Source organism: Eriocheir sinensis, chromosome 38 (assembly GCF_024679095.1).
Source record: "Eriocheir sinensis breed Jianghai 21 chromosome 38, ASM2467909v1, whole genome shotgun sequence".
Lineage (NCBI taxonomy): Eukaryota > Metazoa > Arthropoda > Malacostraca > Decapoda > Varunidae > Eriocheir > Eriocheir sinensis.
In genome coordinates this window covers 6,591,983-6,616,534 of record NC_066546.1, presented here as the reverse complement: position 1 = coordinate 6,616,534, position 24,552 = coordinate 6,591,983, and the positions used below count along the sequence as shown (strand labels likewise).

The window sequence follows — 24,552 nt, the reverse complement described above, 5'->3', positions numbered from 1 at the left end:
CCTGAATAGATTGAATTATAGGAATGGCAATACAGATCTGTTCAACACTGTCTTGTATTCACTAGTTTCAGATAGGGTGGACAGATTAGACAGTAACCTTTTTTCTTTTTTCCATTATCTTTAGTTTTCACAATTCCCCAAGTATTGACTGTGGCGATACAGTGTAAAAGCATTAAACACCTTGACCTGCTCACCAAAGAAGGAATACTTGGCAATCTCCAGGCCTTCAGGGTCCTGCCAGCCGGTACAGTTGCAGAAGACAGCCTCAACGAGTGCAGTGACGGCCAGCGTGGGGACGTCTTGGCTACTCTCCTCTAACCCTTCCTGCTCCTCCTCCTCTTCTTCCTCCTCCTCCTTGATCCTAGCAGTACAGAAGCCTCCTCTTGGTGCCTCGTTGATTTGGATTCGCTGCAGCGCCAGACCTTGAAGAGAAAGTTTTGGGGGGATTCTTTAGTTGAAGTTCAATTTTATTCTTTTTTGAAGTCAGGTGAAGGCAACTAGACACCAAAGAAGGTCCATGTGATTTTACTCGCTTATTATGGCTAAGGCAACATACTCGTACTTTGGTCATAGAATCACATAGGACTGATTACTTTTTGGTGAGGCACAATTTTATTTCATAGTTTATCCTAGAAAACCGGATCAATATTCTTGTTACCTTTTTTTTCTGAATTAGCTAGCTTGTGCATTATTTTTGACACATTAACTTTCTGACAAAGATCTCATTAACACCCATTGACCTACCTTGGCCTGACTCTCCAGCACGACTCGCTGAGACCTGGACGTCAAACATTCGGAACCGTGTCCCAAATTTGATCCAGAAGTCATCAAGGAGGGCGAGCTTTTGCATGTTCTCTCCTAAAATAAAAGAGTAAAGTTCAGTAATAATTGCCAGTTGTTAGGGAAAAGAAGGAGGGTTAGTACTGGTAGCATATGATTGGTGGTGTAAATAGTGTGGAGGGATTCTAAATACCATGAGATGAAATAATGTGTTTCACAAGTAATACAAGCTGTGAAACATTGTAGTAGGGTGATCAGATTTTAAAGAGTAAAAACTAGATGAAAAAGAATTCAATATGATAAGAAATTCATTCATACATCAGACCATACCTTTACGTGACTCCTAATTATAACCTTTGGGAAAAATCACAGCAATAAACAAATTCATTCCAGCTATCTCCTTTGAACAAAGACACAGGAGAAAGTACAGTACCATCTCCACCACCTACCCACAGCCACCCCGGAGATGTCGAGGGGCTCAGGGTCTCCCCCAGCAGGCGGGACCCCAGACACCTGCCAGTGGTAGTGGAGCGGGATCTCTCCGCAGCCGTCCTCCCCCACACGCTCCTCGCCAGGCTGGAAGGGAAAGTGGTGAGATGGTAACAGTGGCAGTGCATTGAGTCGTAAGTGTTACTCTTTACTTTTTTTTTACAGTAAGGGAGGCAGTTCAAGAAAAAAAAAGCTTGCTTGGCACTGCTCCGATAAAAGAGAAAAGAAGGAGTGGCCGAGAAAAGAATGAGTTGAATGATGGATGAGTATGTTAGTATATTCTTTGGACTGTCATTCTTTTATTATCAATTCTACTTTTGTCAATTCTTCTTATCATATATTTTTTTGTTTTCATGTTTTTTTTTCATAATTTAGCAACAGTTTAAGTTTCATACATGAGGTTTATTAATTACTTGTCAATACCTAACAGCAAGAATGCAGTGATCTTGTACTGTGATTTTAAATATTCATAAAATCTCATTCTGCAGCAAAACAGAGAAATAAATCTTCATTCAGTTCTTATTTTCATCAAAGCCTCAGTATTCCCTCACCTTGACTTCACAGGTGCTCTGGAGGATCAGCTTGGCGGGGTTCACCAGCTGGGCGCCTTCAATCTGTCTGCAGAACCAGGGAGGGTTGCAGCCAGACATCAGGGTGGGCGGATCCCCCTCCACCACCTCCACCTCCACAGCTGCTCGGTTCTGCCGCCCATCGGTGCTGAAGGCCTGTGAGGGTGGAAAAGAGAAATTACACAGTGAGGATGAAGGATGAAGTAGTAGGAGAGGGGTAGACAAGTACAAGGCAAAGTAAGTAACAATAGTGTGGCAGGTGATGAACACTATGCACTGTGATGCCTTTGAAAAAAATATCTTGGATACTGAGTGGTCAGTTGGTTCTTGCCTTCATCTTTTAAGACTTACTTGGTTACCGAATAATAGCCTTTGACTGTTGGCTCATAGAACATCTTGTGTACCTCAACGAGCGCCAGATAGAGCTACCATTGGGCCCTGGTGCTGCAAGTAATTCTGGGCCCCTAAGTATCTTAATTTACACACATCATGCCCGGGCGGCCGGGCCCCCTATGAGGCTAGGCCCTGGTGCTGAGATACCAGCTCCCCCCGCTCTCTTGGGCCCTGACCTCAACTTATGATCAAGTGCAGACATGTAACTCACAATAACTTGCAGGCTGTAGGTCTTGTCAGGGCTCCTGAAGACATCCACAAGGATGGTTAAGTTTGGTGATTTGTTGGTGAGCCAGCTGGGCCCCTCCCCCCAGCAGCCCCCCTTGTCTGCCTTGCCCCCATAGGCCTCCCTGCTCTCAGGAGGGTCAGAGGTCACGCTCGGGGCTGGCAGTTCCTCCCCCACCATGTGGCACGACCAGGAGTAGTTGATCAACTGAAGAAGGAAGAATTATTTCAGGAGAAGAATTAAGAGCAAGTAAACATGTTATCTTTCATGATACAAGAAGACCTCATAGAGAATAGATCATATTACCCAAGTATTTATTGAGCAGTTTCCCTTCCTGTCACCAGCTAGGTAAATTAATCCTTATTGAAACAAAACCAGAGAAAATAATACTGTCCACTAGAATCATAAATTAATGAGGTAAATAAATCAATATAATAACCATTTTTAATTAATCAAAACACACTAAATGATAAACAACAGTAAAACTAGCATTAATTTTCAACCAATGAATCCTGATTTTATAAAAGATACCCTTTACTCCCTATAAGACATGGTAAAGGATGTAAAAAGCTGTAACAGAAGCACTATGAGCCAACATCATTTCACATGCACTAATTTTACAAGGAAAGTACATTAAAGATGGCAACATTTTCCTTTGGTTATGATCACACTCACCGCAACCTCAGGGTAGTCTGGGTCGAAGGATATCTCGCCCGGGTGGAGGATGAGTGTGTTGAGGGTGCCGCGGCGGATCCTCGGGGCGCCTCCTCTTACTATCACCACCATCAGCTGGCTCTTCCCCACCTCCACCACAGACTCCCCGTACAGCACCACCCACACCAGCAGCCCCTTGGCGTCTGGGAAGGTACGATCCTGTCATTCCTTCTCATTGCCCCTTTTTTTTTCATGTTCAGCCTTTTGCTCCATATTCACATTTCCTCAAAGAGCACACTGAGGGAATCTGCTTTCCTCTATAGATTAAATAACTAAACTATACAATATTAACAGCCTTATTAGTCACCATTTCCTTTCATCTACGTATTCATTTGGGAAAGGAAGTTAGGAAAGAAGATAAATTTTTGGTCTATTGATGGGTATAGAGGAAAAGATGGAATTTTAACCTGGTAGCAGCGACGGGCCAAATTTGTGGCTTTACCGTGTACCAGCGACGGGCCAAATTTTTGCCATGATATAAACCCCCCAAAATAGATGATGCATAAACTGATCACAAATGCGTTGATATATATTATGAAATGGTTTGCGTGAGTGATGATTTTTTCTCATTTTTCTCGCCTAGAGGGGCCTTTAAGAAACATGATCCCCATAGCTACTGGGTTAATAAAGTAAAGCAAAATCTGTGACTTGGGAAACAAATCAGCTTAGTTATAGATGCATGAACCATTCTTTTCTTTTTCTTCTTCACTTAACCCGGTAGCTGCGGGGATCATGTTTCTTAATGGTCCCTCCAAGTGAGAAAAAAAAAAAAATCACCCCTCACATAAACCATTTCATAATATATATCAAAGCATTTGTGATCAGATTATGTATCATCTATTTTGGGGGGTTTATATCACGGCACAAATTTGCCCCGTCGCTGCTATACGGTAAAGCCACAAATTTGGCCCATTGCTGCTATATGGTAAAGCCACAAATTTGCCCCGTCGCTGCTATACGGTAAAGCCACAAATTTGCCCCGTCGCTGCTATATGGTAAAGCCACAAATTTGGCCTGTCGCTGCTATACGGTAAAGCCACAAATTTGGCCCATTGCTGCTATACAGTAAAGCCACAAATTTCCCCGTCGCTGCTTTACGGTAAAGCCACAAATTTGGCCCATTGCTGCTATACAGTAAAGCCACAAATTTCCCCGTCGCTGCTTTACGGTAAAGCCACAAATTTGCCCCGTCGCTGCTATACGGTAAAGCCACAAATTTGCCCCGTTGCTGCTATACGGTAAAGCCACAAATTTGGCCCGTTGCTGCTATACGGTAAAGCCACAAATTTGCCCCGTCGCTGCTACACGGTAAAGCCACAAATTTGGCCCGTTGCTGCTACACGGTAAAGCCACAAATTTGGCCCGTTGCTGCTACACGGTAAAGCCACAAATTTGGCCCATTGCTGCTACTGGGTTAATGTCCTTATTTTTCCTTATGGGGTTGCACAGGTTGATGAAGAAGTTAACGTCATTCATCTTGATTTGGAGCAGGACTTTTTCTGCCTCATATGCCATTGTTGTTTACCTTTTGTAACTGTGAGCAGTGAGGTAGAGGGAGGAGGGAAGATGGAGCCACTCACTGATCATGGAGATGTTATAGGTGACGGAGGTGCGGTAGAGGCCGTAATGGAGTGTGCGGCTGGGCAGGTACAGCACACTCTTGGAGGTGTCGACGTCAGGCATGTCCTCCTCTGTGCTGTCGTTGAGGTTCACCACTTTCCACGCTGGATTACGAGACAGGAAAAATGAGAAAAAGACATTAAATCCATACAAAACAGAACTGGAAAATGGTTGCTCTGTAGTATTTTTGGATTTATAGGCTTTGTATTGTGTGATCAACTTCAAACACAGAGAATTTTAGTAGAATCAAGTGCAATGAGAAAGCAATTATCATCACACTTATATATGAAACAAATATTGGATTTAATATTTTGCCAAACCATGATACACACACTGTCTTCTCCCTTTTATGCAAACACAGCACTTACAAATCATAGCTCCATATTTTTAAGCTTATCGGGCTCCCATTATTACTATTTTCTAAGGCCACAGAGAAGATTAAATGAGTTTTAATGGGTATTTTTCCTCTTCATGGCGCAGAGGTCATGCAAAACTATCACAGGAATCACAAAACAGTCCATGAAAACACCAGCAACTTCTACGACAGGCTTTTCAAACAGGTGAACTGAGGTGACAATGTGTTTAAAAATACGGACTTCAGCACTTACTGATTTCCATGCTGAGCTTTGCAACGCTACAATTGACATCCGCAAAGCTCCTCACCCAAAGCTTGTCCGCCCGAGTCATCTGCACGGGAGACTCAAGCGTTCCGTTCTTCTGGACCCACAGGTCGAGGCGGTTACAAGGGATGGCCCCATATACCGTAACACTCATCCTTGTCTCCACCTCCCCGATGGCAGAGAAGAGGCGGACAACAAGCTCATATGTGCCAGGCTCCATGTACTGATGTGTTAGGGTGAGGGTGTTTGGTAAAGGAGCAGCCTTCCAGTTCTCCTTGCCCTGCTCACGTCCCTCACACTGCCCACCTGCCCTCCACCCCAGTAGCAGCCCGTCCCCAAGATCAAGGGAGAGACAGGTGCCAAGGGTGGAGGAGGAGGTTATAGTGATGGGCGTCTGCACCCCAACCCTTGAGACGGGGTGGACATTGAGTTCCGGAGGCTTGATCTTGTTCCTCACCCTCACCCAGCCCTGCAGTGTGTTGGAGATGCCCCCCAGACCCTCGGCCTTCACACTGTAGTTGTAATCACTCTCCTGAAACGGTATATTTTATCGTTAGTAATGGCTATGGGAAGTTTAGTTTAGTATAGCATTTTAGCTGTGTGAGAATGTCTTGGAAGGTGAACTAATATATATATAAAGTGAGGTTCTAAACAAAAAATGTGCTATGTATATCTTTACAACACATTAGAAAGATACATGCAGCAAGGAAACATTTACAGAGGTTGTTTTGAATACTTTGTCTCACTCACCCTTTCGAATGTTACAGCAAAAGAGGGCAAGTCCTGCACCACATCCTGCATGCCACTCATGGTCAGGATGAAGCGGTTGGCGTTGCCGTACACGCGCTCTGGAGCCAGGCTGATGGTGTCACCCACGAAGAAGAACCCGTCATGCCTCACTTCAGTTGGGTCTGTGTTATTCAGGGCAACCACCACACCCTGGAGCCACAGCTGCCGCACCACAGGGATCTGCAAGTACACCAAGCTTCATGAAAGGTGTAGATGAAGCAGTCATTGGTCTCATTTCCATTGTAAGAGATTTGTTGATGATGAATACTAAATACCACTTATCAGATGTTAATATGTACTAAATTCTCCCCCACCTCCTTCCCTGCCTTTTCATCACATTTCCCTCACAAGCAGGTTGGGAAAACATGTAGATAATATAATCAAAATCTTACATTCATCTGATCAGTAGCTTTCATGCATTCCAGAGTTCATACAGTTGCATAAATAAACATTTGACAACTTAGCGCACTCCATTCAGTCACTGCCTTCCTCACCATCTTGGTCACGTTGAGCTGCGACACTTTGTTCTCAATGTACCAAGTGGCATGGTAGTCGGCCGGGTCCTGGTAGGTGTGGGTCAGGACGTGGGACACTGAGCCCTTGGCCCCAGGGGGAGTGATCTCCAGGAAGCCCACCTCCTCGGGGGGGCTTTCATCCCCCCAAGTGACCCAGCCGGACACGTTGGTGGGCAGCTCCTCGGCATCACTCAGGGTGACGGTGATGTTGGTTTCCCCTGTGGTGGAGATGTGACTACTTACAATGTCAACCGAAAGGCAGTTTAGTTATGAAATTTATTTAAAACAATTGTGTTCCCATTTTCAGAGAATGCATTGTTTTGATTATTTACTTATGTGATTATTTAACTGAAATTATGATAAAAATCTATCCATTATTTTAGCCTAAGTACAGCAGTGACAGCACTATGACCACCCAAAAAGTTGTTTAAGAAGTAAAGCAAAGCATTAATATGACCTTGCAGCTCTTGAGACCCACCAGGGGGAGAGAGGACCTTCTCAGGCACCTCCAGGAAGGCACTCTCCTCCCTCAAGGGCTGCAGGACTGTGACCCAGGCATCTGTGGGGCTTGATGGGCCAGCCTCTCCTGATGCACTCATGGTCACCCGGAACACTCCAGCCTGCAGATAAGATGTGAGTGCCCTCTTAGGAGTACCACCACCACCACTACCAGCACTACACCATTTCATTTTTTTGTAATTTGAATGGGCATTTTTTCACTTGATAGGTATGTAAGACATGATTAACATCACTAACAAAGTAAAATCATGTCTCATTGAAGGCCAGGTTCCACTCACCCTCGGGAAAGTATAGGTGAAGGTTGGTGATCTACTGGAGAGCTCTTCACCATTCACCAGAAGTGTGAATTGGTCTGCCAGGCCTGTCTCCATATCGCCGGTGATGGTGAGGGGTGAGCCGGCTCTGAACACCCCTCCCTCGCCCTGCTTCCCATCCTCGTACTGCACCTCCAGGCTGTCCAGGGTGAGGTGGTCCAGCACAAGGATCTGCACAGGAAGAACTTGTGAGTGTTTTAAGAAGCTAAACACCTGGCAACATTTTATACACACAGTAAAGTAAATACAGCTTTCCATTTACTTATGTTTTCTTTCCATTTTCTCTCTTAATCATCATTCACCATATTTTCCTGTTCTGTCCTTGCTATGATGTCTTAATTTCCTCTTTGCTTTCTTAAACAACTGCTTAAATCTTTTCCTCTTGTTTTTTTTTCTTGTTTTCTCCTTTCATCCTCTTCTTAACTCTTTATCACTTTTTTTTTCCCTTTCCTGCATATCCTTTGTTTGTCCTCCCTATATTTTGCCTCTTTCTTCCCTTTGTGCCCTTCTTGTCCCTTCCTCTCCTCTTTTTTTACCATTTTTCAACATTTAGGTACATATAATAGAAATAAAATAATAGTACTTCCATACAGTATTAAATAAAGTATGTGTTATTCACTCACCATAATGGAAAGGTTTGCCTGAGATACAGAGTTTAGCAGTGAGACCTGTCCTGTGTACTCCCCGGCACTGGTGTAGTTGTGCTCCATTCTCATGACCACAGGGCTGGTGGCCTCGGGGGCAGTCTGGCTGGTCAGGTCAAGAGCTGTGTCATTACCGTCACCCCAGCTGAACACACCCGTCAGGCCAGTGGGCAGGTATTCCAGGTGAACCACTGTCAGGGTCACACTGGCATCACCTGAGGGGAGATAAAATTAATGCAACTTTTTCTTCATTTATGGTTCATCTTCTCACAATCTAGAGTTCGGACTTGCGATGATCCTCCTCCACCTTGCTCGATCCAGTGCTAATCTTTCCTCTACTTCTAACACTTCCAAGTCTTGCTGCATTGTTCCTCCATGTTCTCCTTTCAACTCTGCTAACTCTAATGACCACACATAAAGTCAGTCCAGAAGCCCCATCCCCTCCCTTACCCCCCCCTCCACAGCAACATTGACTCCTAACTACAAGCTGTTTCATCCAACCAATCAGCTCCTGTGGGTATGGAAGAGTGGGCGGGGCTTCTGGGTCAACTTAGTGGATGGCGACACTTGTTATCCCTTGTACACACCCAAGAGTTATACATCATCGACTAGGTTCTGCTTCACATCTCCAGAAAACTTAAAGAGCACAGACCTGGTGGATAGACTGGCAGGTTATTCAGCAACAAGTCGAGGTGCTGGGGCAGGACAGGGTGCTCAAGGGTGATGGTGATGGAGGCCGGTGGGGAGACGCCTGCCTCACCTGCTACTGTTGCGTTCACCATCACCTCGCCTGCCTGTGTGTGTGAGGGTACCGTTTAGTGATGTGTCTTTTCTTTGTGACTGTTTCCGTTTTGTGTTCCTGTTGTGCTGTTGTCTGGGTATTGTTGGTGTTTTCTTCCCTATTCTAACTTAACCCGGTAGCAGCGACGGGCCAAATTTGTGGCTTTACCATGTAGCACCGACGGGCCAAATTTGTGGCTTTGACGTACCAGCCGGGCCAAATTTTTACTTACCCATGTAACGTGACGCAAATTTGTGGCTTTACCGTGTAGCACCGACGGGCCAAATTTGTGCCATGATTTAAACCCCAAAAAATAGATGATACATAAACTGATCACAAATGCTTCGATATATATTATGAAATGGTTTGTGTGAGTGATGATTTTTTTCTCATTTTTTTCTCGCTTAGAGGTATCATTAAGAAACATGATCCCCACTGCTTCCAGGTTAAGTATTTGCCTCTATGGTTATGTTTGTTCACACTGTTTTTTGTTCTCGTCATGTTGTTACCTGGATATTTTTTTGTTTTCATCCCTACAATAACTCAGATTGTTTTTGCCTCCCCCCTTCATTATCCATCTTATTTTACTGTCACCGTCTCTTATTTTCCATATCCGTATCTGCTCAGTGAGGGGAGTCTGTTTGGGTCTATATCAATTTTCATGGATTTAAACAATAATGATACGTAATGAATTCAAGTTTTCTCAGTGTCAAGTAAGTATGCCACAAAATTTGAGTGTTAAGGAATCTAATGTTCCTCAGAGTAACTTTTGATGCATTCCCTCACCACATGGAAGGTGTGGTCAATGTACGGGCTGGTGGTGGTGATCTCCTGACCCTCCACATAAAAGGTGAAGCTGGTGACCTCTCCCAACACCACCACAGCTGTGAAGTTGAGGGGCACGCCACTCCTGAAGGTGCTGGAGGGCCACACCGGGCGATCACTCTCCACGAGGTAGTCAACAAGGATGGCGCCAACAGTCAGGTGGTCAATGGCTCTCACCTGATGAAATGCAGATCAAGAAACAAAATCAGAATAGGTTATGTTTGTCAGTCTGGGCTCACCACTCCAAGTTTGTAATCAGACTATTACATAATATTTAACACACTCATTGATTCCTGCTTACTAGATAAAATAATGCTTATACAAAACCTAATCTTCATATGTTATCTATATTTTCTGAATATTTTTTCCTTGATCTGAGTACTATTGGAATGATTTGTATGGATTAGCAAATTAATTAAACATATTTTCATAATACTATTTGACCGTAAGAGTAAAAAGTAACTGAAATTAGACTATGGCACAGTATTACATTTTCATACTAAATATTTCCCAGGTCTGAATACTAATTGGGGTGATTTGTATGGGTTATCAAATTGACCAAACATATTCTCAAGCTTTTATTTAACTTAGCATAAGAAGTAAAGCTTATCATCTGCCATAACTTGCCATCACAGCCTCGGCCCTCGCCCAGTACTCACCACCTTAGTGACTGATGCTTCCGACACAGGGTTGCGGGCCGTCCAGGTGAGAAGAAAGTCCCCTGAGGCCTCGTAGGTGTGGGTAAGGCTCCTGACCACCGGCCCCGAGGCTCCGAGCTTTGTCTCCAGCATCAGGTTGTCAAGGGAGGTGTTGCTGCCATCGCCCCAGCTCATGGAGTACGTCACATACGAAGGCAATTCCTCTGGCTCCTCTGCGGTCAGCACCATCTGCACTGTTAAGTTGCCTGCAGAATAAATGGATTGTCTCATCATTGCATAGTAATTCAGTCAAGGTTAGAGTCTGTCTTTAGAATACAATTTAGGAAACCAGAATGCTTAAATAAGTGGCTTAGTAAATATCTACTTCAAGCTGAGAGATGCTTGTTATTGTTATGTAGTCTATGGGATAGATTTTTTAACAGAAATTTTTATTTGTAATTAAGACAAATTTGAATTAGTAAATTTGATGAATATTTCTTGGATATATCTGATGAATGTCAGTTCTCAGGAAGAAAATATGAAGAGTTTATATGTTACTGAGGGACTCACCCGGAGGGACCACCACAAAGTCTGGCAGTGTCAGGTTAAGGTGGTGCGGCTGGAGAGGCTGAACCACCACCACGGAGGCCGTGTACACCGGGGACACTCCGGCCTCGCCTGAAGCCGTCATGTTGGCCAGGAACTCACCAGCCTGGATGCAAAGACATGTCATTAAGACTTTGACACTTCTTGGGTCACTTGTCCTTGAAAATGACTGATATATTGTGTTATCTAAAAGCAGTCTGTATTTCTTTCCACAACATTCATACTTCTGTACACATGAGCTTGCATCCAAGAATCTCAGCTGCATTGTTAAGAAATTTAATGGAGTAAATTGTAAAGGACAAATCAGCTTTTTGAAGTAGCAATCAAAAGTTCTGCTGTATAATGAAGGAAACATGAAGAGGAAAAAGGCACTTCACTACAATAACACATACAGTGGCATCAAAAGAACACAGCATTCAACTCACACAATGGAAGAGAAGAATCACAGCAACTCACCGATCGGAAGGTGTAGAAGATGGACGGAGAGCTATCAGTCAGTTCCTTCTCATCCACAAACAGGTTATAAGTCGTAGCAGTGCCGGACTTGAGGATTGCAGTCAGGTTGAGGGGCACGCCGGCCTTGAACATTGTGGAGGACCAGGGCGGAGCGTCATCCTGCCACAAGTACTCCACCAAGATGTAGTCCACCGATATGCTCTCCACCACCCTCACCTGTGCCATAGTGTTAATATGTACATCATCATCATTGTTGTCACTGTCATTATCATCACTATCAGCTGCGTTAGGGTGGGTCTAGATGCAGGAAACAAATAGCCGCACCACAGTCATGAGGGGAGACCACACCAGCATTTCAAGCACTGTTCGGACCAATTTATTTACTAATTTTCTGGTCATTTATTTATCTTTGTTAATGGATTAGTGACATATATGTGAACCAAAGAATGCTTCAATACAAGCATTATAAAATTCATGTATGCTGCTGAAAAGAAAACTCAGAGCATAGCAGGAATAAAGTCAAGTTATTCTCATTTAAGATTTCTCCGTCGCTAAAGAAATATGAAAACGGTTTGTATTGATGAGCATGAATGTATCCTAAAACACAGAATAGATATACCTCTTGAGCTACACACGTACATTCACTATTCATTCAGGGGATAGGTTTTTGAGGAAACTAAAAGACAACAGAAATTGTTAACCTTTAGCTTAAAACACATAGGGTCAACTTTCCTTCCTCAGACCATGTGTTCTTACTCCCAGATATGATCCCAGAAATTAGAAAGATTTAATTCAAAACAAAAGATGAGTCAATTTCCTTCCTTCGATGAATTTTTTTACTCCCGGACTTGACTTCCTGAGGCTACTCTTGCGTCAAAATCGAACTAATGAAAGTGACGATTCTCACCTCCCGTGTAAGGTTGATCCGGGACACTGGGTTTTGGAGGCGGAGGGTCAGCTGGAAGGTGCCGTGCCAGGAGTAGTAGTGTGAGGCGTTTTGCTTCACGACCCCCATGGCCTGAGGTGGTGTTTGGCGACGCAGGTCAAGCTGGGTCGGCAGTGTGTCGTCCCCCCAAGCTAGCTCGCCCTGCACCATGGTTGGCAGCTCGTCTGACCCGCTGATCTGCACTGTCACCTCCGTGTGCCCTGTTGGCAGGTTATATTTGCAGGTCACAGGACTGTCATGTAGAAGCCTGTCACCTGATTGTAGACTCCTGTATCACTGGAGGCATACATCCATTTAACACACTTCATGATAGATGGAATGACATGAAAACAATTTTGATCCTTGGTTTTAGTAATGTTCAGACTATTTTAAAATCATACAGAAAAATGATGTATTCTCCCTGTTCAGTGCTATTCAGCTAGTGAAATGCTCTATTTTTACAGTATAGGAGGCATCTCAAGGGAAAGAAAAAGATAACAAAGTTCACTGTTTCTGTATGTTATTGTAAATGTCTGAGCACTGATATAACTTTTCCATCCTTTACTGTCCTTACCTGGAGGCCAAACCACCAGACTGGGCACAAAGAGCTCAGCAGCCTCAGGGCTCAGAGGCTGGGCCACCTGGATGGTCACACTCTTGGGTTTGGACACTCCGCCTTTCCCTGAACACGTCATGCTAATGTTGTACTCGCCAGCCTGTTGAGCCATGCAGCAAGAGAAGGTTATGAAATTACAGTCATAAAAGTATACAAATACAAGTTATGGAGATGATTGTTCACTATTCAGATTTAGTGACATGTGCTATTACTACTTTTTTTACATCAGAGAAAACAGTCAGTGGCAAATATAAAGAAGAACAGGAAAAAACTGCAAAAGAAAAAAAAATTAGGATCCATGATTAACCTTTCAAATGGCTCATACATTTACATAAACCAGTATGGCATTGTCTCAAGAAAGATTCTTATCTGCAGCCTGTTTCTGCACGTTTCATTAATGTACTAATAGCATGGAAAGCAAGGCAACTGTTCACCTTATAGAATGTGAACGGAATGGATGCTCCATCGCCAAGCACAGGCTGGCCATTGACACTCATCTGGAAGGCTGTTGGGTTGCCCATGAGGACCTCGGCAGTGAAGACGATCGGGGAGTCAGTCTTGTAGTAGGAGGTGTCCCTGGGAGACATTTCTTCTTCTCGCCGATACTGGATGGTGATGCCCTTCAGGATGAGCTTCTCAATGACCCTCACCTGTGTTGGCAAAGATAGATATGTATAAAGAAATAAATCATGAAAATTATATAGTGCTTTTGTGTATCTTAGTGAGGAAAGATAAATAGTGTGATGCCATTGAAAAGTAAAGTGTTTCAATAAGCAGAAGAGAGGATCAAGAAGAGGAAAACCTGCGAAGCGATACAGGTCAAAAGAAGATGAGGATGTCAATGGATACTGAAATCTGGCAACGCGAGTCCCAAGAGTTTATGAAAAGTAATTCCCGTAAGTCTTTTCTTGACATTGCTGAGGTACGAAACTGTACATTGTTACTATTAGAATATTAATATCTGTCAATGTAAGGATGACTATTTGAAGTCATAAACAAAATGCACAGATATAATCAAATTCAAAGGTAAAATTATCTATGTACGTATTGTTCTGAAATTAGAAGACCCTTGAATGTGGATTTCCTACAAGAAGACATCACCAAGCTACAGAAATGGGACAAAAAGTGGCTGCTACAATTCAATGAAGAAAAATGTGAAGTCCTGCACCTTGGGAGGGGATATCCAGCATACCAATACTATATATATACATGGGAAACACTCCACTATCCACCACAGAGGCAGAGAAAGACCAGGGAGTATATGTTACCAGGCCACCAGTGAAAGCCAAATCCGTGCCAATCGCAGCAGACAGGTTAAAAGCACCATTCACACCAGGACCACCAGAATCAACCACCACATCTCCTCCCCCACACTCACTACCATCAACCTCCACCACTACCATTATTACTTTCCACCATAAGCACCTCTGTCTTCATCCACCTCCACCAAACCTCATCACCACCTCTTCCAACCACCTCCACCAAGCCTCATCACCACCTCTGACAACCACTACCACTACCATCACCACCTCTGGCAACCACAACCTCTGACAACCACCACCACCATCCCTCATCACCACCTCTGGCAATCACCACCACCAAGTCTCACCACCACCATCCCTCATCACCACCTCTGGCAACCACCACCACCACCATCCCTCATCACCACCTCTGGCAATCACCACCACCATCCCTCATCACCACCTCTGGCAACCACAACCTCTGACAATCACCACCACCATCCCTCATCACCACCTCTGGCAATCACAACCTCTGACAACCACCACCACCAAGTCTCACCATCTCTGGCAATCACCACCACCAAGTCTCACCACCACCATCCCTCATCACCACCTCTGGCAACCACCACCACTAAGCCTCATCACCACCTCTTGCAACCACCACCTCCACCAAACCTCATCACCACCTCTGACAACCACCACCACCACCACCAAGCCTCACCACCATCTCTGACAACCACCACCACCACCAAGCCTTATCACCACCTCTTGCAACCACCAACTCCACCAAATCTCAACACCACCTCTGACAACCACCACCACCACCTCCAGCAACCACCACCATCCCTCATTACCACCTCTGACAACCACCTCCTCAACCATCATCACCACCTGACAACCACTACCACAAGTCTCACCACCACCTCTTGCAACCACCATAATCAAACCTCATCACTACCTCTGACAACCTCCACCACTAACTAACCTCGATCACCACCACCAAATCTCATCACCACCCCTTGCAACCATCATCACCACAATCACCACCATCATCACCACTTGCCTGCGACTTGAGTGTGATGCTGGATATAGGGTTCCCCAGCACCACCTCCACTGGGAAGAAGCCGGCGGATGGGTAACTGTACTTAATGATCTCCGACATGTTGCGCAGTGACCCGGGGGCCGTCTGCTCCGAGAAGTCGATCTCCTTGCTAGCCTGACCTTGACCCCACGTGATGGTGCCGGTGACTAGGGTGGGCAGCTCCCCGTCCGAGGTGAGGTTCAGGGTCATCGTAACATCCCCTGTTGGGTGGAGTTGGTGGAGAGAGAGAGAGAGAGAACCATGTAGCAATCATTCTATTACTTCAAGATCATTTTACACAATACTGAAGATAAGTGTGTGTGTGTGTGTGAGAGAGAGAGAGAGAGAGAGATGTATCAATCATTCTTTCTATTACTTTAAGATCATATTGCACAATACTGAAGATAAGTGTGTGTGTGTGTGTGTGTGTGTGAGAGAGAGAGAGAGAGAGAGAGAGAGAGAGAGAGAGAGCAAGTCACACGTAAACCATTCTTTTCATTACCTTAAGACCCTTTACCACAAAACTGAAGAAGCAAGAGAATAACAATGTCATATTTTCCTTACCAGGGGGAGTGCGGGTGACGTTGGTGAGGGAGAGGGAGACGTGGCTGGGCTTGAGGGGGATGTACACCCACACGTCTCCCTTGAGAGTTGCCCCCTTGCCCGGCCCCCACTTCAGGGTCAAGGCCACCTCATGTCTGCCTGTTGCGTTCATCTTGTGCATCGTCATACCGTACACAGGAGTCTCTGGGGCAGGACGTGATGGGTGAGTCTAGATTAGTAATTGATTGTGTTTTGTAGTAATGGTTGTTGTGGTAAGTTGTGTTGTAGTAGGTTTTTCTTAGTCTAAATTAGAGAAATAAATGAACACAGAATGCGATTTAATTAAGCGTTGAAGTGGTAAGCGAATGATGAAGCTAAGAAAAATGTATTAGCCAAACCAGGGAAAGAGAGAGAGAGAGGGTGTGAGGGGGGGGGGGAGCAGCAAAGAATAAAAGGGTAAAAAAAACACGGGAAAGAAAAAGATAAGTGAATAAAAAGAAAGACCCGAGAAAGATTATAAGAAAGCATCAGGAAATAGCCAGAGAGAGAGAGAGAGAGAGAGAGCAAATCTCCTCACCATCGAACTCCATTACTTCGAGTCTCACGCGATTCACATCTATGGCGAGGGTGAAGGGCGGGGCGCTCTTGTCCAGCTGGTAACTGATGCTGATGGTCTCCCCGAGGGCCACCTGGAGAGAGAGAGAGAGAGAGAGAGAGAGGGGGTCGAAAAGAAGTGAAAGACAGGAGGAATAAAAGCAAAATGATAGTATATAAAGAGAGAGAGAGAGAGAGAGAGAGAGAGAGAGAGAGAGAGAGAGAGAGAGAGAGAGAGAGAGAGAGAGAGAATTACAGGTTAAATAAAAGTAAACCGTGAACATATATCGAGAAAGTAATATTAAGCAGAGAGAGAGAGAGAGAGAATTACAGGTTAAATAAAAGTAAACCGTGAACATATATCGAGAAAGTAATATTAAACAGAGAGAGAGAGAGAGAGAGAGAGAGAGAGAGAGAGAGAGAGAGAGAGAGAGAGAGAGAGAGAGAGAGAGAGAGAGAGAGAGAGAGAGAGAGAGAGAGAGAGACTTTATTTAGGGCTATACGAAAAATCCCTTTCAAATATAGCTTTTTCTGTTTTTTTTATAATTTTTGTCAGTTTTCTTGTGGTCAGATCTAGGTGTACGGTGAATTAATACTTTTGTCATCACATTTTTATTATTTTATTCTCTCTACTTGTACAGTTTAAAACATCCTTTCACTTACCTGTTTTGGGTAGATTTCCCATATTAGGTCTTCAGGTAAGGCCCCGTGTGTTTTACCTGAGAAAGAGGAGCAGAGTGAAGCTACCTGGACCCTAATCACCATAACAATCTACTTGCGCTAGTGACAGATTGTAGCCTACTTTTCTATGCTTCAGTGCTTCCCTCCCCACTTAATAATGAGCATGATAGACACTTGCATCATAATTATAAAAAAGTAGTTATAAGGAGTACCGAATCCTTAAATAATTTCACTTATTTGTGAAATGCGCATGATAGTCACTAACTTAATAAAAAAAATCAGGGAGTAGCCTAATAAATTTTTACTTAATCTCACTTTTAATAATTTTTTGGGTACAAAGTAATATTTATCCTGGGCGGTCTTCAGTATAACGTAAATAAACAAACCTGATAAGACAACATAACCACCTAAACAGTAAGAACTAACTATTTGATTAATCACTTTTTTTATCTTTTGTTTTTCGGGAGGGCGGGGAAGTCTTTCCTAGGCGGTCCAAACAAATATGTATCTTGCCCTACGAGGAAAGACTCAAACAGTTAAAAAACTGCATTCTTCTCTAAGAAGGCAAAGAGTGCGTGCGAACATGGATCGAGTTTATAAATGTATAGGGGGCTTTAATAAAGGACAAGACAAAGGTTTGTTGGTAAAAAGAACAAGAGGACACGAAGTGTAGGTTTAAACTTAGATTCTGATGATTCAACAGCAAAAGGCAAAAAAAAAAATTGAAACACAACAGGGTGTGGTGGATGGTGAGAAGCAGTCACGTGGTGGTGAGTGCCAATACAATTGTCACATTCAAAAATAGACTAGATAAATTCATGGACAGCGATATTAGGCGGGGTTAGATGCACGGGAGCTTAGGGTCAAAGGAGCTGCCTCGTACAGGCCTTCCGGCCTCTTGCAGACTCCTGCGTTCTTATGTTCTTATGTTTTAATATAGCGTAACTAAACAAACAAACACTATAAGATAACATAACCATCTAAATAGCGGGTATAATATATTTAAGTGATCACTTTTTATATTTTTTCAGGGAGTTGAGTGGGTGGGAAAGGGGTAAGTTAATTTTTCGTAGACGCTCAAAAAATATGGATCTCATTTATAACATAACAAACTCGGTAAGATAACATTACCTAGCAGTCGCCATACCCCCCCCCCCTCCTATATGGTAACCTCGCTCCCTTTATGCGCAGGTTATATATAGTTAAGGACTACTCCTTTCGTGTCCTCTTTGTTCGTGCTCAGCTGTCAAGACAATGCTAAAAGAAACAAAGGGTGAGATAATGCCACGCATATAGCTCTGCGGGGCCCAGGACGCGCTGCCGTGCCGGGATCAAGGTGTTGTCACAGAATTAGCTGCAGGCACGCCACATGTATGCAAATGTGTATGTGTATGTGTGTGCGTGTAGAGGATGTTCACCATGGTCTGATCACGTCCTAAAGTCGCGATCGCCAGCCATTACCCCGCTTAGTTACGGATCTAAAACCCCGTTCACACTTGGCGAAAGTGGTTGGCGGCTACGGCGAATTGCTCTTTCGCCGTAGTCGCCGGACAAGTTGCCAGTGTCGTACAGACCTCGCCTGTTTCTCGTGTGAGTGTTCATAGTCGCCGGTGTCGAGGCAAAAGATCACTAAAGAATGAACATGTTCATACTTTAGCGAATTTGGGCGGCGAATGTCCACAACTATGTTTAGTCGTGCGGGATGGTAGGTGCCTCGAACAGGCTCGCCAAAAACTCATTTCGCCAGTTTTTCACTGGCGAATCCGGCGATTTCCAAAAACCGGCGACTGTGGCGAACTTTGCCTAAGTGTCTTACCAAATCGTCTTACCAAAAGCCTTAGGTTCTTGTTACGACTATTTTCTAAGGCTAGAGAGGGGCAACATCTGGTTGTCAAGAGTGTTTTTCTCGTTCATAGCGCGGAAGCCTTGCAAAACTACCGCCATTGTTATGAAACCACCCATGGAAGCCCCGACAACTTCCGCAAGAGCTTTTTTAAATAGATGTACTAAGACTCCGAAGAGTTTAAAGTCATTACAGTCTTACATTACGAGCAACGAAACTCAGTCCTGTTAACGAAGATTCTCCTTATGTGAACAGAAAACACACACGAAAAATTTTCTTCACCGCACTTCACAGCTGTTGATTGGTAGTGGATTACGTTTTGGTTGATACTGTTCTCTTCATCACGACCTCGCATCCTACCCCAGGTTGGGAGGTTTACTACAAGTCATCGGGGAACGAGAAGGCGAGAGCATGGAAGGAGTCATGTTCTTTAATAAATCGGCATCCAAGCACACATTCAACAAGACTTTCGTAATCTTCCTTTTTTTGGCATTTCCATGGGTAGTTTTATGACCCTGGTGATAGTTTGACCCTTCTTCTGTATCGCGAACGTGAAAAAATGCACCCATGAAAACCCGATGTATCTCCTTTTCGGTCTTTGGAAATAGTTGATGTGAGAGGCGGAATCATCTGAGAATACGGACGGATTGTTTTCAGCTCGAGTGCTTGGGCAGGAGGACGAAAAGGGCGTTGCTAGAGGTTGGGGGAAAGGGAGAGTTACGTGGTGATAGGGAAAGGGAGAGGTACGTGGTGACAGGGAAAGGGAGAGGTACGTGGTGATAGGGAAAGGGAGAGGTACGTGGTGATAGGGAAAGGGAGAGGTACGTGGTGACAGGGAAAGGGAGAGGTACGTGGTGACAGGGAAAGGGAGAGGTACGTGGTGACAGGGAAAGGGGGAAGTACGTGGTGACAGGGAAAGAGGGAGAGGTACGTGGTGATAGGGAAAGGGAGAGGTACGTGGTGATAGGGAAAGGGAGAGGTACGTGGTGATAGGGAAAGGGAGAGGTACGTGGTGATAGGGAAAGGGAGAGGTACGTGGTGATAGAGAAAGGGAGAGGCATGGTGACAGGGAAAGGGAGAGGCATGTGGTGACAGTGAAAGGGAGAGGTACGTGGTGACAGGGAAAGGGAGAGGTACGTGGTGACAGGGAAAGGGAGAGGTACGTGGTGACAGGGAAAGGGAGAGGTACGTGGTGATAGAGAAAGGGAGAGGTACGTGGTGACAGGGAAAGGGAGAGGTACGTGGTGACAGGGAAAGGGAGAGGTACGTGGTGATAGGGAAAGGGAGAGGTACGTGGTGACAGGGAAAGGGAGAGGTACGTGGTGACAGGGAAAGGGAGAGGTACGTGGTGATAGGGAAAGGGAGAGGTACGTGGTGATAGGGAAAGGGAGAGGCACGTGGTGACAGGGAAAGGAAAGGGAGAGGTACGTGGTGATAGTGAAAGGGAGAGGTACGTGGTGACAGGGAAAGGGAGAGGTACGTGGTGATAGGGAAAGGGAGAGGTACGTGGTGACAGGGAAAGGGAGAGGTACGTGGTGACAGGGAAAGGGAGAGGTACGTGGTGACAGGGAAAGGGAGAGGTACGTGGTGATAGGGAAAGGGAGAGGTACGTGGTGACAGGGAAAGGGAGAGGTACGTGGTGATAGGGAAAGGGAGAGGTACGTGGTGACAGGGAAAGAGGGAGAGGTACGTGGTGACAGGGAAAGAGGGAGAGGTACGTGGTGACAGGGAAAGAGGGAGAGGTACGTGGTGACAGGGAAAGAGGGAGAGGTACGTGGTGACAGGGAAAGGGAGAGGTACGTGGTGACAGGGAAAGAGGGAGAGGAAATGGTGCAAGTGGGAGAAATAGTGGGAAGGAAGAAGAGTATGTATGTAGTAGTATAGAAAAAAAAGGTAGTTTGGGGGTTTTCTTTTTATTTATTTATTTATTTATTTATTTTATTTTTTTACAAGGGAGGAAGTTCAGAGGCGAAAATCAAAATCATCAGCATTTTTATCCAACACGGGAAGGTCGTTTTTTTTTTTTTTTTTTATCAACGAATGTGGAAGTCATCCGGCTGATACTTTCCAAATAAAACTCTTGTTCATTGAAAATTTCACCGAAGAAAGACGTTATCGAAAATAAAGGCGAAAAAAAAAAGTAATTCGATCGCTAAACACATGTTGATATCACCACTATTATTATTATTATTATTATTATTATTATTATTATTATTATCATTATTATTATTATTATTGTTGTTGTTGTTGTTGTTGTTGTTGTTGTTGTTATTGTTACTACTACTACTACTACTACTACTACTACTACTACTACTACTACTACTACTACTACTACTACTACTAGGGGAAGGTGGGGCAAAATGGCACAGGTGGGTAATATGGACCACTTCGTTTTTTTTTTTTTTTTTTTTTTTCGAGCTATTGATAAGGATATGGACTTACTCATCGGCTCATTAGTCAGCTGTAACACCGGAGCAAGTTTGGACGCCGTCGTTTGTTTGTGTGTGAAAAATCCCAGAATATTTTATCACCAGCTGATTTATTGGCAAGGGTCTGATAAAATCGTGTTTGTAAGAATACTGCGACCCATAATTTCATGTGTTATTGCACGATTCTTTGGCGTTTCTCTGTGAATGAGTTTGACTACTGGAACATTTTTATGCACCACTATTGTTCCGCTGAGATTGTTGCTAACATTTGCATTGCCCTTGAGGCAAAACGGCCCACTTAACAATAATTAATTTTTGCTGATAACTAACTCACAACTCCACTGAACAAAGATAAGGACAAAGTATTCTCTGTCTCTTTTATATGAATATTAATTTTATGATCAAGAAGGTAATGTCACTTTTCATTTGAGTTCATGCTGTTTATGCCATCGAGCAAAAGAACAATTATTTTTGTAATGCATAAAGAACTTTTATGTTGAGAAAAGTAATTTCACTTTCACTTGTGAGTAGTTTCATGAGAGTTCATTGGTGTTCATGCCATTGAGTCACAGATCATTTATTTTTGTAATGAGAATAAGAATTTTTATGTTCATGAAGGTAATATCACTTGTCATTTTGAGTAGTTTATAAGAATTCATTGTTGTTCATGCTACTGAGCCTAAGAGCAATTATTTTCCAATAAAATAAGAACTAGATAATTTAGTTTTATATTAAGTAATCTTTCTAGTGTGATTCTCCATCAAAACGTATGTTTTGGCATGTTACCAAGCATTTCCATATGAGGGCCATTTTGCCCCATAAGTGAGGTCCGTTTTGCCCCACCCGTTGTACAAAATGGCCCACCTGTGGCTATTTTATTTTTTTGATTCTCATGAGTAAAGGATCCAGTGTGGTTCTTCCAAAGAGAGTTTATTTTGTTTAATGATGAATAAAGATTGCAAAAACACCAACTATCTCGGAATATACCACAAAATTGCTGCAAAATCTGAAGTGAAACCTTTTAAGGGTGCCGTTTTCCCCCACCTTCCCCTACTACTACTACTACTACTACTACTACTACTACTACTACTACTACTACTACTACTACTACTACTACTAGCCTACTACTACTGCGTTTTTGGAGAGGGAGAGAAATATGCCTTTAAAATCAAGAGCCGATTCCCATTTCAATCCTCTGTAGTGTATCGTAAGGGCAAGGCTGTGTGCTGAGTCCCGCCCTTCGCTCCTACTCACCCAGCAGCAGCGGCAGGAGGAGAGGAAGGAGCGGAAAGAGGCGGAGGCGGGGCGGGCGGGGTCTAGACGAGGGGCGTAGGAGCAGCATGGCGCGTTGGGCCACTTCGCTGGTCGCCGCTACACTGGCTGAACGGGCTCGCGGTACTGATCCTTCCTTGGCTTAACAGTAACGTTTAGGAAATGTTATGCGTGAGGCATGACCCCCCTCCCTTGCACCCTCGATTCCCCCCCTTTCACCCCCCGCCATGTCCGTGATTTCGTTATGTTATGTTATGCGTGGTGCCTCAAGCCCGTATTCTTAAACGTATCTGGCTCCTATTACGACTATTTTCCAAGGCCACAGAGAAGGTTAACCGGGTTTTCTTGGGTGATTTTCGCGTTCATGGCGCAGAAGTCGCGTAAAACTATCACTAGAATCGCAAAATAGTTCATGAAAATCCCAGCAACTTCTAGGAGAGGCTTTTCAAACCGTCGAACTGAAGTGCTGATACGTTAAAAATACGGGCGTAAGGTCGGTATTATAAGACACTTTCGTTTCTGACATAAGCTATTTCTAAAGGTCAAAAAGGGGATCGATCGGGTCTAATGTTTGTTTTCTTAGGTTCATGGTACAGAAAAAGGGTCAAACTACCACCAGGGCCATAAAACTACCCCTGAAAATGACCCATACTCCTACGAAAGCCTTGTCAATTGTGTGAACTCGGGCGCCGAAATGTTTAGTAATACGGCCCCACTTTAGAGCCGTATTCTTAAACATATCGGCGCCCTAGCACACACATTTGCCAAGGCTTTCGTAGAATCTGTGTGGGTCATTTCCCCTATCCCCCTTTCCCTTCCCTCCCATTCCTTCCCCTCCTCCCTTTCCCTCTCCCTCCCTCCCTCCCTTCCTTCCTTCTTTCCTTCTCTCTTTCCCTTCCCTCCCATCCTTCCTTCATTACCTACAAAGAAGCAACGCCGTGACAAAGGTTCCGTACCATGAACGTGGGAAAGACACTCGTGAGAACTGATTTATCTCCTTCGTGGCCTTTGTCAATAGTTTATGTGAAAGGCGGGGAATGTCAGAGAATTCCGCCATCTCTTCATTTCTTAGCTTCCTCCTTCCCTCGACCTGCTCTCCGTATCTTCGTAGGTCATGTTATGAGTGGTGCCTCCCTCCCTCCCTCTTTCCCTCGACCTGCTCTCCGTATCTTCGTAGGCGTGGTGTCTTACCCCTCCCTCCCTCCTTCCCTCGACCTGCTCTCCGTATCTTCGTAGGTCATGTTATGCGTGGTACCTCCCTCCCTCCCTCGACCCCCTTCCCTGTGTCTTCGTTACCCGGTTATCGTTACTTTGATACAGCTCAGACTTCCTCCACTTGCTCTCTGAATGATGCATGACTTACGTTAGGCCTGGGTGTGTTTTCCTTCACGTCAGCACAGGCCACGGACGGATTCGCCGCACACCTCAGAAGTTTAGCGAAGGTCGTAGGCAGGGATACACGAATACGTCGCCTTGGTGGTTAACTTCGTGGCTTACACTTTGGAAGTTTTGACGTTCATGAATTTTTACCTTGAAATAGAGTAAAAAAATATAAAAAAATATAAAAAAAATTAAAAAAAGTTGACTGTAGTTATCTGATAAATGATTTTGTTAGCAAATAGATGAATAGGTAAATTAATAAACAGATAAATAATCAAATCAGTTTGTATCATTAAAAAAATCAGATTGTTAATTAGTTGAAAAAAAGTAGACGAGGAAATAAATATATAAATAGGTAAATGAATAAATATATGACTAAACAAACAGGTAACAGCTAAGGGAGTGGAGACATTGATTGATTGATAGTTTATTGTTGCAAGTAAAACAAC

General features: G+C 44.1%; 2 protein-coding genes and 1 long non-coding RNA gene across 5 annotated transcripts in view; 1 reads left to right on the top strand and 2 right to left on the bottom strand.

Moving 5' to 3' along the window:
- The window catches only part of LOC127008601 (uncharacterized), a 40,566-nt gene extending 26,667 nt beyond the window's left edge, over window positions 1–13,899 (bottom strand). For 2 of the 3 annotated variants that reach the window (XR_007761205.1, XM_050880813.1), the window contains exons 1-21: window positions 13,474–13,899; window positions 12,998–13,139; window positions 12,406–12,644; window positions 11,499–11,714; window positions 11,007–11,148; window positions 10,458–10,702; window positions 9,760–9,975; window positions 8,845–8,986; window positions 8,172–8,407; window positions 7,513–7,719; window positions 7,194–7,335; window positions 6,695–6,933; window positions 6,162–6,380; window positions 5,400–5,943; window positions 4,752–4,895; window positions 3,133–3,314; window positions 2,443–2,664; window positions 1,821–1,994; window positions 1,230–1,356; window positions 745–858; window positions 195–422 (exon numbers count right to left, since the gene is read on the bottom strand). Coding sequence is in view for 2 of the 3 variants with exons in the window: in XM_050880813.1 (XP_050736770.1) it covers window positions 195–422; window positions 745–858; window positions 1,230–1,356; window positions 1,821–1,994; window positions 2,443–2,664; window positions 3,133–3,314; window positions 4,752–4,895; window positions 5,400–5,943; window positions 6,162–6,380; window positions 6,695–6,933; window positions 7,194–7,335; window positions 7,513–7,719; window positions 8,172–8,407; window positions 8,845–8,986; window positions 9,760–9,975; window positions 10,458–10,702; window positions 11,007–11,148; window positions 11,499–11,714; window positions 12,406–12,644; window positions 12,998–13,139; window positions 13,474–13,626 (4,273 nt within the window). In the remaining variant the exon portion in view is untranslated. Of the gene's footprint in view, window positions 1–194; window positions 423–744; window positions 859–1,229; window positions 1,357–1,820; window positions 1,995–2,442; window positions 2,665–3,132; window positions 3,315–4,751; window positions 4,896–5,399; window positions 5,944–6,161; window positions 6,381–6,694; window positions 6,934–7,193; window positions 7,336–7,512; window positions 7,720–8,171; window positions 8,408–8,844; window positions 8,987–9,759; window positions 9,976–10,457; window positions 10,703–11,006; window positions 11,149–11,498; window positions 11,715–12,405; window positions 12,645–12,997 lie in introns of all 3 variants that reach the window. The other variant, XM_050880812.1, reaches the window with a different exon arrangement.
- On the top strand, window positions 1,997–5,662 carry LOC127008602 (uncharacterized). Its single transcript, XR_007761206.1, has 3 exons — window positions 1,997–2,075; window positions 3,144–3,322; window positions 5,521–5,662. It is a non-coding gene; the product is annotated as an uncharacterized LOC127008602 (long non-coding RNA).
- Window positions 13,900–15,289: 1,390 nt separating the features above from the next.
- Window positions 15,290–22,936, bottom strand: LOC127008802 (uncharacterized). The gene is made up of 5 exons (XM_050881202.1): window positions 22,706–22,936; window positions 17,162–17,217; window positions 16,482–16,593; window positions 15,926–16,108; window positions 15,290–15,582 (listed from the first exon to the last, which is right to left on the bottom strand). Exons 1-5 carry the CDS (start codon window positions 22,791–22,793, stop codon window positions 15,290–15,292), a joined length of 732 nt encoding a protein of 243 aa, XP_050737159.1. The 5' UTR covers window positions 22,794–22,936.
- Between the last annotated feature and the right edge of the window lie 1,616 nt (window positions 22,937–24,552).

What these genes read in the sequence shown, in the direction of transcription:
- LOC127008802 (XM_050881202.1), bottom strand. Translation starts at nt 22,793, where the DNA reads ATGCTGCTCCTACGCCCCTCGTCTAGACCCCGCCCGCCCCGCCTCCGC. An exon ending in GGGAAATCTACCCAAAACAG is followed by an intron (nt 16,594 to 17,161) that starts GTAAGTGAAAGG and finishes CTCTCTCTCCAG; the next exon opens with GTGGCCCTCGGGGAGACCAT. An exon ending in CGAAGTAATGGAGTTCGATG is followed by an intron (nt 16,109 to 16,481) that starts GTGAGGAGATTT and finishes GTCCTGCCCCAG; the next exon opens with AGACTCCTGTGTACGGTATG.